The sequence below is a fragment of the Mizuhopecten yessoensis genome, unplaced genomic scaffold (assembly GCF_002113885.1).
Source record: "Mizuhopecten yessoensis strain PY_sf001 unplaced genomic scaffold, ASM211388v2 scaffold2351, whole genome shotgun sequence".
NCBI lineage: Eukaryota > Metazoa > Mollusca > Bivalvia > Pectinida > Pectinidae > Mizuhopecten > Mizuhopecten yessoensis.
The window spans coordinates 120,510-134,262 of record NW_018404503.1 but is presented as its reverse complement, the minus strand read 5'-3'; the positions used below and the strand labels follow the sequence as shown (position 1 = coordinate 134,262).

The 13,753-nt window shown below is 38.3% G+C and overlaps 2 protein-coding genes across 6 annotated transcripts in view; both read right to left on the bottom strand.

The window, feature by feature from the left end:
• Positions 1–3,332: 3,332 nt before the first annotated feature.
• LOC110445763 lies at positions 3,333–9,580 on the bottom strand. 5 transcript variants are annotated; one of them, XM_021490540.1, is made up of 2 exons: positions 5,375–9,580; positions 3,333–5,214 (listed from the first exon to the last, which is right to left on the bottom strand). In XM_021490540.1, exon 1 carries the CDS (start codon positions 8,815–8,817, stop codon positions 7,738–7,740), a length of 1,080 nt encoding a protein of 359 aa, XP_021346215.1. In that variant the 5' UTR covers positions 8,818–9,580; the 3' UTR covers positions 3,333–5,214; positions 5,375–7,737. The 5 variants fall into 5 exon arrangements, with proteins under 5 accessions (XP_021346215.1, XP_021346216.1, XP_021346219.1 ...); XM_021490541.1 differs by having other exon boundaries at positions 3,333–5,778; positions 5,875–9,580; XM_021490544.1 differs by having other exon boundaries at positions 3,333–5,342; positions 5,875–9,580.
• Positions 9,581–9,733: 153 nt separating this feature from the next.
• The window catches only part of LOC110445762 (cardioacceleratory peptide receptor-like), a 119,304-nt gene continuing 115,284 nt past the window's right edge, over positions 9,734–13,753 (bottom strand). The window contains exons 9-10 of the mRNA XM_021490539.1: positions 12,777–12,960; positions 9,734–10,333 (exon numbers count right to left, since the gene is read on the bottom strand). Coding sequence (XP_021346214.1) covers positions 10,102–10,333; positions 12,777–12,960 — 416 coding nt within the window. The 3' untranslated portion in view covers positions 9,734–10,101. The remainder of the gene's footprint in view (positions 10,334–12,776; positions 12,961–13,753) is intronic.

Genomic DNA, 13,753 nt, shown 5'->3' with positions numbered 1-13,753 from the left:
TTTCAGCTCAAAATGACGGTCTCACCAGAGACATTTCCCTCAGTCATATATCAGATCAAAATGACGGTCTCACCAGAGACATTTCCCTCAGTCCTATTTCAGCTCAAAATGACGGTCTTACCAGAGACATATCCCTCAGTCTTATTTCAGCTCAAAATGACGGTCTCACCAGAGACATTTCCCTCAGTCCTATTTCATCTCAAAATGACGGTCTCACCAGAGACACTTCCCTCAGTCCTATTTCATCTCAAAATGACGGTATCACCAGAGACATTTCCCTCAGTCCTATTTCAGCTCAAAATGACGGTCTCACCAGAGACATTTCCCTCGGTCCTATTTCAGCTCAAAATGACGGTCTCACCAGAGACATTTTCCTCAGTTCTATTTCAGTTCAAAATGACGGTCTCACCAGAGACATTTCCCTCGGTCCTATTTCAGCTCAAAATGACGGTCTCACCAGAGACATTTCCCTCAATCCTATTTCATCTCAAAATGACGGTCATACCACAGACATTTCCCTCAGTCCTATTTCAGCTCAAAATGACGGTCTCACCAGAGACATTTCCCTCAGTCCTATTTCAGTTCAAAATGACGGTCTCACCAGAGACATTTCCCTCAATCCTATTTCATCTCAAAATGACGGTCATACCACAGACATTTCCCTCAGTCCTATTTCAGCTCAAAATGACGGTCTCACCAGAGACATTTCCCTCAGTCCTATTTTAGCTCAAAATGACGGTCATACCACAGACATTTCCCTCAGTCCTATTTCAGCTCAAAATGACGGTCTCACCAGAGACATTTCCCTCAGTCCTATTTCGGATTAAGATGATTGTTCATTTCAAAGTAACGGTCTTAACAGAGACATTTCCCTCAGTCCTATTTCATCTCAAAGTAACGGTCTTACCAGGGACATTTCCCTCAGTCCTATTTCAGCTCAAAGTAACGGTCTCACCAGAGACATTTCCCTCAGTCCTATTTCAGCTCAAAATGACGGTCTCACCAGAGACATTTCCCTCAGTCCTATTTCAGCTCAAGATGACGGTCTTACCAGAGACATTTCCTTCAGTCCTATTTCAGCTAAAAATGACGGTCTCACCAGAGACATTTCCCTCAGTCCTATTTCAGATCAAGATGATTGTTCATTTCAAAGTAACGGTCTTAACAGAGACATTTCCCTCAGTCCTATTTCAGCTCAAGATGACGGTCTCACCAGAGACATTTCCCTTAGTCCTTTTTCATCCCAAAATAACTGTCATACCACAGACATTTCTCTCAGTCCTATATTATATAACACCTTGTTTTGTAAAATAATGTTCATGTTGCTTAATGACGTTTTTAAATAATAATTTTTAAATCTGATGCAGATAAAATATCTTTTCTTTCCCAAACTAGGGATCGAACTCGAGACCTCGTCTTACGAGACTTGGGTTCTACCTAATGAGCTAGTGAAACATTTCTGATAAGCATTCTATCTTACAAAGTTGACGTCAACCTAAGAATTGGAAACAACATATTGACATGTTCAAAGTTTGATCTTTGTGACACCAGAAGTATTCAAGTGTAAGACACCAAAGTGCGGTGCAATCTTACTTCAAACCTTCACATTTGTGAAATCTCGAAAAAGTTTAACTATATATACTAAACAATATCAGCGTAATCAGTTAAAAACAAACCAAGAGTTGTTGGCACTTTTGCCCATTACTGGGTTAATAAATGGACTGCTCGACTTACGTTTGTAAACAACAACACGACCAACACAGTTGCACATTAGGTTTTTAATTTCACAACTTGACATATAAAACATGATAACCGTGTCTACGTGAGAAAGATAACCGCCGTCACTCCATACACGTGTTACACGTGTTAGTCCATGTTTCTAACACATTAAAAGCACGACATTAAGGTAATCTCAACAATAATTCAGGAATGCGTTCTTGTTGGCACCATGTAGAATGTTAAACTACTACGTAATTGTGTTTGATCCTATACGTAATTACAATGTCAGTGTTTGATCTCCTATGTGAGTTTGTTTGATCCTATACGTAATTACAATGTCAGTGTTTGATCTCCTATGTGAGTTTGTTTGATCCTATACGTAATTACAATGTCAGTGTTTGATCTCCTATGTGAGTTTGTTTGATCCTATACGTAATTACAATGTCAGTGTTTGATCTCCTATGTGAGTTTGTTTGATCCTATACGTAATTACAATGTCAGTGTTTGATCTCCTATGTGAGTTTGTTTGATCCTATACGTAATTACAATGTCAGTGTTTGATCTCCTATGTGAGTTTGTTTGATCCTATACGTAATTACAATGTCAGTGTTTGATCTCCTATGTGAGTTTGTTTGATCCTATACGTAATTACAATGTCAGTGTTTGATCTCCTATGTGAGTTTGTTTGATCCTATACGTAATTACAATGTCAGTGTTTGATCTCCTATGTGAGTTTGTTTGATCCTATACGTAATTACAATGTCAGTGTTTGATCTCCTATGTGAGTTTGTTTGATCCTATACGTAATTACAATGTCAGTGTTTGATCTCCTATGTGAGTTTGTTTGATCCTATACGTAATTACAATGTCAGTGTTTGATCTCCTATGTGAGTTTGTTTGATCCTATACGTAATTACAATGTCAGTGTTTGATCTCCTATGTGAGTTTGTTTGATCCTATACGTAATTACAATGTCAGTGTTTGATCTCCTATGTGAGTTTGTTGGATCTGATACGTAATTACAATGTCAGTGTTTGATCTCCTATGTGAGTTTGTTGGATCTGATACGTAATTACAATGTCAGTGTTTGATCTCCTATGTGAGTTTGTTGGATCTGATACGTAATTACAATGTCAGTGTTTGATCTCCTATGTGAGTTTGTTTGATCCTATACGTAATGACAATGTCAGTGTTTGATCTCCAATGTGAGTTTGTTTGATCCTATACGTAATTACAATGTCAGTGTTTGATCTCCTATGTGAGTTTGTTTGATCCTATACGTAATTACAATGTCAGTGTTTGATCTCCTATGTGAGTTTGTTGGATCTGATACGTAATTACAATGTCAGTGTTTGAACTAAGTAAGGTAATACAGAGGATCCGTAAAGATGTGTGTCAATCATTCCTTTGTATTGTTTCCTTATATAAAGAATCACTAGGGGCGAGATGACTGAACCAAGATCCGAATCAGAGACTACGAATTACTCGTCCAGCGCTCTGACGATTCTATTTATAATTATATTTAGCCAAACGAGTAGTTATACATCCGGGTTCTACTCAGTGTTAGAACGATGATGTCAGGCCATCTTTCATAAAGAAAACTTAATCAGAATATTACAGAGGATATTTTTAATGTACCAAACACAAACTGAGAAGATTACTATATACAATATCAACCAAACATTGTATTCATTCTTTATAAACCACACATTGATGCATTCATTCTTTATGAGTCACACATTGATGTATTCATTCTTTATAAACCACACATTGATGTATTCATTCTTTATGAGCCACACATTGATGTATTCATTCTTTATGAACCACACATTGATGTATTCATTCTTTATGAACGACACATTGATGTATTCATTCTTTATAAACCACACATTGATGTATTCATTCTTCATAAACCACACATCGATGTATTCATTCTTTACGAACCACACATTGATGAGTTCATTCTTTATAAACCACACATTGATGTATTCATTCTTTATGAACCACACATTGATGTATTCATTCTTTATGAACCACACATTGCTGGGTTCATTCTTTATAAACCACACATTGATGTATTCATTCTTTATAAACCACACATTGATGTATTCATTCTTCATAAACCACACATCGATGTATTCATTCTTTACGAACCACACATTGATGAGTTCATTCTTTATAAACCACACATTGATGTATTCATTCTTTATGAGCCACACATTGATTGGTTCATTCTTTATGAACCACACATCGATGGGTTCATTCTTTATGAACCACATATTGATGTATTCATTCTTCATTTCGTCCAATTCCTAGTGATAATTGGCTGCTGGTTGACAATCATTCCCGAAGGTTATAATAGCTTTGTATTTTGAGGTGATTTGTCAGTGTTTTAATGAAATACTGATTTAAGTGTTAAATATCTGCTGTAACCCAAGGTTTAGAATTTATTATAAGGGGTTTTATAGGCATTTTTCCACTCTTAGCTGTATTCTTCATAGGTTGTTTCGAAACACTTAAAACATGGTGTTTTAAACTTCTTTTCACCCAATAGTACTGATGAGTCCTAAAGGTCCGTGTGGCGCAGGACTATATCTACTCTGTTTGGGTTTCTGCATCAAAATCATAATCATAAAAGAAGTTTGTCGTGTTTTTCGTGTTCTAGTGATGATGTTACGTGGACTTTTATATGGTCTATGTATATTGTATGGGGCGATTTACTGTACAACTATCACTCCTAACGTTGTGTGACCTAACTAGAGAACATCCTATGATAATATAGACAAACATAAACAGACCTAATCCGAGTAGTATGTCTACGATCAAAGCTTGGTGTGAAGGTTTTCTACAAAACACTCACGTAACGTAATGGTTTTTTCTCAAACGCAGACGCAATGGAAGCGAATATTATTAGTATTATTGAGAAACATTTCTCACCTACACCATGAACTAGGATATTATTAGTATTATTGAGAACCATTTCTCACCTACACCATGAACTAGGATATTACGAAGGCGAATAAAGCAAGGCACACCGACAGATTGAATTCACTATAAACAAGCTTTGAAAATTGGGAGTGTTGTGTGGCCACGAACAGTAATACATCTTGAGTGTGGACGGATTACTGCAAAACAACATGGTACACATTACATATAAAATTTAACAACATTTTACTACATATTCCATCATTCATACTTAAGGTTAGATAAAGGTCCGTGACTGGATCTGATATACAAATATATATAAACATAGGGGAAATCCATTAATAGTAAATACTAGTACCTTTGGTCTATGTACTAAGTACTAGAACCTTTGGTCTATATACGAAGTAAGTACTAGTACCTTTGATCTGTGTACTAAGTAAGTTCTAGTACCTTTGGTCTATATACTAAGTAAGTACTAGTACCTTTGATCTGTGTACTAAGTAAGTTCTAGTACCTTTGGTCTATGTACTAAGTACTAGTACATTTGGTCTATGTACTAAGTACTAGTACCTTCCTTTGGTCTATATACTAAGTAAGTACTAGTACCTTTGGTCTATGTACTAAGTAAGTTCTAGTACCTTTGGTCTATGTACTAAGTAAGTACTAGTACCTTTGGTCTGTGTACTAAGTACTAGTACCTTTAGTCTATGTACTAAGTAAGTACAAGTACCTTTGGTATATGTACTAAGTACTAGTACCTTTGGTCTATGTACTAAGTAAGTACTAGTACCTTTGGTCTCTGTACTAAGTACTAGTACCTTTGGTCTATGCACTAAGTAAGTACTAGTACCTTTGATCTGTGTACTAAGTAAGTTCTAGTACCTTTGGTCTATGTACTAAGTAAGTACTAGTACCTTTGGTCTATGTAGTAAGTAAGTACTAGTACCTTTGGTCTATGTACTAAGTAAGTACTAGTACCTTTAGTCTATGTACTAAGTAAGTACTAGTACCTTTGGTCTATATACTAAGTAAGTACTAGTACCTTTGGTCTATGTAGTAAGGAAGTACTTGTACCTTTAGTCTAAGTACTAAGTAAGTACAAGTACCTTTGGTCTATGTACTAAGTACTAGTACCTTTGGTCTATGTACTAAGTAAGTTATAGTACCTTTTGTCTATGTACTAAGTAAGTACTAGTACCTTTGGTCTATATACTAAGTAAGTACTAGTACCTTTGGTCTGTGTACTAAGTAAGTACTAGTACCTTTGGTCTATGTACTAAGTAAGTTCTAGTACCTTTGGTCTATGTACTAAGTAAATACTAGTACCTTTGGTCTATGTACTAAGTAAGTACTAAGACCTTTGGTCTATGTACTAAGTACTAGTACCTTTGGTCGGTGTACTAAGTAAGTACTAGTACCTTTAGTCTATGTACTAAGTAAGTACTAGTACCTTTGGTCTATGTACGAAGTAAGTACTAGTACCTTTGGTCTGTGTACTAAGTAAGTACTAGTACCTTTGGTCTTGGTACTAAGTAAGTACTAGGACCTTTGGTCTATGTACTGTTAGTCACTTTTATTCTTGCATGTGCTTCACTGAACTATGCTTGTAGGTTTTATTTGCGAATATTTGAGGTCGCGATTTAGACAATACCGTTCAACGAGAATCCACACAAATCAAAGCTAAAACTAATCACTCGCAAAAATGAATTGTTTAACAGTACTTGACCACATTATATACACTTAGCACGTCAGTGAGAGTGCCGGTACAGACGTATTATCTGAGCGATGTACGTCATTTTCAAGACAAGACGAATACCACAGGAGGACGGGAGTGGTCGTCATAACGTTGACTACAAAGTGACACTTCAGAAGTGTTGATTAACGTCTGTTACTATATGTAAGTTAAATCTGGGTATACTCATTGGGAAGTTAATCGAGTCGGTCTTACAGCAGTAGATGTTGTTGCCGTATGAACTGACATGATAATCTCTCATGGCCAATGACACTGATTCAAACCTTGTATTTGTCATAAACACAATGAATGTAAGTTCTAAAGTGAACCGACCACCATTGAAATATTTCCGTCAATGTCAGCACAAATATGTGATTGTGGCGACATTAGTTGGCCTGCTCATTGTACGACTAATTCGCACACAAATAGTTTGGTAAAGTCCAACACTAGTAGAAAAGGAAATAGGACAGTTTTGTCGTAAATCGTACATTTCATATTAACTTTCCCTCCCAACTGTAGTGAGAGTATGATAATGAATTACTAATTGCTATGTACACATAAGGTGCTCTCAGAGGTAATACACTAAACCATCTATAGCAGTTATTGCTATAATAATAAGATTACTTAGAATAATGCGAAAATAGTTATAAGCTAACAGTAATCAAGCACAATAAAAATCTCTATATAATGAATACCAATGTTGAATGTCATAAAAGTTTTATATTTTATAATATTTCAAGGATACAGATATAAATTGGAATATAGAACGCAATTAAGATTCATAAACAAACTTAATGTCAGTAAATTGTCTCCTTAGGTAACAGACCAATGAAATCTTGCCAAGTTAGGTAACCAACCAATGTACGCTTGGGTCGCTAGCAAACCAACCAATGTACGCTTGGCTCGCTAGCAAACCAACCAATGTACGCTTGGCTCGCTAGCAAACCAACCAATGCACGCTTGAGTCGCTACCAAACCAACCAATGTACGCTTGGGTCGCTACCAAACCAACTTATGAACGCTTGGCTAGCTAGCAAACCAAATTATGTACGCTTGGGTTGCTAGCAAACCAACCAATGTACGCTTGGCTCGTTAGCAAACCAACCAATGTACGCTTGGCTCGCTAGCAAACCAACAAATGACGCTTTGGTCGCTAGAATACCAACCGATGTACGCTTGGCTCGCTAGCAAACCAGCCAATGTACGATTGGCTCGCTAGCAAACCAACTTATGTACGCTTGGCTCGCTAGCAAACCAACCAATGTACGCTTGGCTCGCTAGCAAACCAACCAATGTACGCTTGGCTCGCTAGCAAACCAACTTATGTACGGGAGTTTGACAATGTAATTGCCTTTGTAAGACTAAAGCATCTTTGAATCTGAGCTGATAAACCTGTCACTACCCGTACTGTATAGTCCATTTTGAATTCTTCTCTGTACATATGTATACCCTTCAGATACGTCTATTTTACATGGACATTCTGCATCACTTGATTGCCTTCTCTGTACACATGTATACCCTGCAGATACGTCTATTTTACATGGACATTCTGCATCACTTGATTGCCTTCTCTGTACATATGTATACCCTTCAGATACGTCTATTTTACATGGACATTCTGCATCACTTGATTGCCTTCTCTGTACATATGTATACCCTTCAGATACGTCTATTTTACATGGACATTCTGCATCACTTGATTGCCTTCTCTGTACATATGTATACCCTTCAGATACGTCTATTTTACATGGACATTCTGCATCACTTGATTGCCTTCTCTGTACATATGTATACCCTTCAGATACGTCTATTTTACATGGACATTCTGCATCACTTGATTGCCTTCTCTGTACATATGTATACCCTTCAGATACGTCTATTTTACATGGACATTCTGCATCACTTGATTGCCTTCTCTGTACATATGTATACCCTTCAGATACGTCTATTTTACATGGACATTCTGCATCACTTGATTGCCTTCTCTGTACATATGTATACCCTTCAGATACGTCTATTTTACATGGACATTCTGCATCACTTGATTGCCTTCTCTGTACATATGTATACCCTTCAGATACGTCTATTTTACATGGACATTCTGCATCACTTGATTGCCTTCTCTGTACATATGTATACCCTTCAGATACGTCTATTTTACATGGACATTCTGCATCACTTGATTGCCCTCTCTGTACACATGTATACCCTTCAGATACGTCTATTTTACATGGACATTCTGCATCACTTGATTGCATTCTCTGTACATATGTATTCCCTGCAGATACGTCTATGTTACATGGACATTCTGCATCACTTGATTGCCTTCTCTGTACATATGTATACCCTTCAGATTCATCTATTTTACATGGATATTCTACATCACTTGATTGCCTTATATGAAGTCGACATGTATTGTTTATGAATGATAATACACTCATTTGTAAATTGTTTGATAAAAGTTCATATCCAATGTAATTGTTTAGTACAATATACAATGTACCGGTTTTTTGATGCTATGGGTCACCTGTTCAGTAAACTACACACTTTCTTGGCCATTCCGTTCTGTAATTTTTATCGTCATTTGGATACCAACCATGATCCGTTTCTTTTTTATATCACAGCGTATGGTCCGACAAAGGATATGCTATTTGAGGTAATCGCTACCCATCAAGGTTACTATAGCCCTCAATCAAATACAGAACGACACGTCGACACCATGAGTTTCATACAGTAGTACATGTAGTAAACCATGTCTTCCCCAAACAACAACAACAACAACAACGATACAGCACATTACGTGACACATGCTAATATTGTCCTACTGACACATACTAGACATAGTCCCACAGTCCAGTGACCGTTGACCATGGTGTTACCAGTCTCACAGTCCACTGACCACTGACCACGAGATTACTAGTCCCACAGTCCAGTGACCGTTGCCCATGGAGTTACCAGTCCCACAGTCCACTGACCACGAGGTGCCTAGTCCCACAGTCCAGTGACCGTTGACCATGGAGGTACCAGTCTCACAGTCCACTGACGACTGACCACGAGGTTACTAGTCCCACAGTCTAGTGACCATTGACCATGGTGTTACCAGTCTCACAGTCCACTGACCACTGACCACGAGGTTACTAGTCCCACAGTCCAGTGACCGTTGACCATAAATTTACCAGTCCCACAGTCCACTGACCACGAGGTTACTAGTCCCACAGTCCAGTGACCGTTGACCGTGGCGTTACCAGTCCCACAGTCAACTGACCACTAACCACTGACCACGAGTTTACCAGTCCCCCAGTCCAGTGACCACTCACCACGAGGTTACTAGTGTGGCCAGTGACTACTGACCACGAGGTTACCAGTCCCACAGTCCAGTGACCACTGACCACGAGGTTACTAGTCTGTCCAGTGACTACTGACAATGAGGTTACCAGTCCCACAGTCCACTGACCACTGACCACTGACCACGAGGTTACCAGTCCCACAGTCCAGTGACCACTGACCACGAGGTTACTAGTCCCACAGTCCAATGACCACTGACCATGAGGTTACCAGTCCCACAGTCCACTGACCACTGATCATGATGTTACCAGTTCTGTTTCCAGTGACCACTGACCATGATGTTATCAGTTCTGTTTCCAGTGACCACTGACCATGATGTTACCAGTTCTGTTTCCAGTGACCACTGACCACGAGTTTACCAAGGACTGTTGATCTGATACTTAACACCTACTAGGCCCAACAAGCATGTCCGTGGTAACGACCAAGTCACACAGTTCTGTACTGTCGGATGGTTTGATGGTGTCGATACTCTTGTCTGGGGTGATAGTCTGTCGACAAGTGCTGTAGGACACATCGGAATGGCTCCATCGAGGGATCAGGACATGTCGCTCCTTTAGACACCATTTACAACATGGACACGTCTTCCGCAATTGTCCTCTGTAACTAAAGGATCTGAAACGACAGGAGTATACTTTTAGATACCGAATAACATGACATTAAACGATAGGAGAATACTTTAAGATACCGAATAACATGACATTAAACGATAGGAGTATTCTTTTAGATACCGAATAACATGACATTAAACGATAGTAGTATACTTTTAGATACCGAATAACATGACATTAAACGATAGTAGTATACTTTTAGATACCGAATAACATGACATTAAACGATAGGAGTATACTTTTAGATACCGAATAACATGACATTAAACGACAGGAGTATACTTTTAGATACCGAATAACATGACATAAAACGACAGGAGAATACTTCTACGTACCAAATAACATGACATAAAACGATAGGAGTACACTTCTACGTACCTAATAACATGACATAAAACGACAGGAGAATAATTCTACGTACCAAATAACATGACATAAAACGACAAAAGTACACTTCCAGATACCAAATAACATAACATAAAACGACAGGAGTACCCTTCCAGGTACCTACTAACAGAACATAAAACGACGGGAGTACACATCCAGGTACAAATAACATGACATAAGACGACACGAGTACACTTCCAGGTACCAAATAACATGACATAAGACGACACGAGTACACTTCCAGGTACCTAATAACATAACATAAAAAGACAGGAGTACACTTCCAGGCACCAAATAACATGACATAACACGACAAAAGTACACTTCCAGATACCAAATAACATAACATAAAACGACAGGAGTACACTTCTACGTACCAAATAACATGACATAAAACGACAGGAGTACACTTCCAGGTACCTACTAACATAACATAAAACGACGGGAGTACACTTCCAGGTACAAATAACATGACATAAGACGACAGGAGTACACTTCTACGTACCAAATAACATGACATAAAACGACAGGAGTACACTTCTACGTACCAAATAACATGACATAAAACGACAGGAGTACACTTCCAGGTACCAAATAACATGACATAAAACGACAGGAGTACACTTCCAGGTACCAAATAACATGACATAAAACGACAGGAGTACACTTCCAGGTACCAAATAACATGACATAAAACGACAGGAGTACACTTCCAGGTACCAAATAACATGACATAAAACGACAGGAGTACACTTCTACGTACCAAATAACATGACATAAAACGACAGGAGTACACTTCAAGATACCTTATAACAAGACATAAAACGACAGGAGTACACTTCCAGATACCAAATAACATGACATAAAACGACAGGAGTACAATTCCAGGTACCAAATAACATGACATAAAACGACAGGAGTACACTTCTACGTACCAAATAACATGACATAAAACGACAGGAGTACACTTCAAGATACCTTATAACAAGACATAAAACGACAGGAGTACACTTCCAGATACCAAATAACATGACATAAAACGACAGGAGTACAATTCCAGGTACCAAATAACATGACATAAAACGACAGGAGTACACTTCCAGATACCTAATAACATGACTTTAAACGACAGGAGTACACTTCTACGTACCAAATAACATGACATAAAACGACAGAAGTACACTTCTACGTACCAAATAACATGACATAAAACGACAGGAGAAGACTTCTACGTACCAAATGACATGATATAAAACGACAGGAGTACACATCCAGGTACCAAATAACATTACATTAAACGACAGGAGTACACTTCCAGATACCTAATAACATGACATAAAACGACAGTGGTACACTTCCAGATACCTAATAACATGACTTTAAACGACAGTGGTACACTTCTACGTACCAAATATTATGACATAAAACGACAGGAGTACACTTCTACGTACCAAAAGACATGATATAAAACGACAGGAGTACACTTCCAGATACCTAATAACATGACATAAAACGACAGGAGTAAACTTCCAGATACCAAATAACATGACATAAAACGACAGGAATACACTTCTACGTACCAAATAACATGACATAAAACGACAGTGGTACACTTCCAGGTACCAAATAACATGACATAAAACGACAGGAGTACACTTCTACGTACCAAATAACATGACATAAAACGACAGGAGTACACTTCCAGATAACAAGAAGAGACCTAACAGTCAGGTCCAACCGTGTCATGTGCTGACTTCATATATCCTTTCAGTTGAGTATTGGTTGTGGATTGATAATTAATTGTGACGTCACTAGGAAATCATCAGACATGTAAATCTCTCTTCCCCTTTACACCTCCGAAACAATTCAGATTAGGATTTGATATAAAACTCCTCGAATCTAATCCTATTCTGCCTGACATTACATGTAAGGGCGGGTATGACTAGATTCGGGGACGTTTATGATATGATATCCTGCGAAATATAATGATTGTGTTATAGGTGTTTGGCGACAGAAGTTCCATAATCGTTGTTCTGAAATTATCTTAATAACTGACTTACATGAGGTGGTGACAGGTCCTTGAGCTGAAGATGCCATAGATGATAGGATTGAGTGCACTGTTGAGGGGGGCCAGACTCTGGATAAAGCCGTTTATCCCTATAACCAGCCGACTAGTGAAGTCCATATGTCCAAACACGGCTACCAGATTCACAATGAAATAGGGACTCCAACACAGGATAAACACTGAAAACAAACCAATCAGGACAATTCCTTATTAATGATCAGGAAAGATAAATCCGTGGTATGTTTTCCCTGTGTGTTGACGTTGTTGGATATTTTGTCCTGTGTGTTGACACTGTGTTATATCTAGTCTTTGTGTGTTGACGCTGTGGTATATGTAGTCTTTGTGTGTTGACGCTGTGGTATATCTTGTCTTTGTATGGTGACGATGTGGTTTATTTTGTTTTTGTGTGTTGACGCTGTGGTATATTTTGTTTTTGTGTGTTGACGCTGTGGTATATTCTGTCATTGTGTGTTGATGCCGTGGTATATCTAGTCTTTGTGTGTTGACACTGTGGTATATCTAGTCTTTGTGTGTTGACGCTGTGGTTTATTCTGTCTTTGTGTGTTGACGCTGTGGTTTATTCTGTCTTTGTGTGTTGACGCTGTGGTATATTCTGTCTTTGTGTGTTGACGCTGTGGTTTATTCTGTCTTTGTGTGTTGACGCTGTGGTTTATTCTGTCTTTGTGTGTTGACGCTGTGGTATATGTAGTGTTTGTGTGTTGACACTGTGGTATACGTAGTGTTTGTGTGTTGACACTGTGGTATACGTAGTTTTTGCGTGTTGACACTGTGGTATATCTAGTCTTTGTGTGTTGACACTGTGGTATACGTAGTTTTTGCGTGTTGACACTGTGGTATATCTAGTCTTTGTTTGTTGACGCTGTGGTATATCGTGTCTTTGTGTGTTGACACTGGTATATGTAGTCTTTGTTTGTTGACGCTGTGGTATATCTAGTCTTTGTTTGTTGACGT

Coding starts and splice junctions, on each gene's coding strand:
- LOC110445763 (XM_021490540.1), bottom strand. CDS start 8,817: ATGAGTGTATTATCATTCATAAACAATACATGTCGACTTCATATAAGG.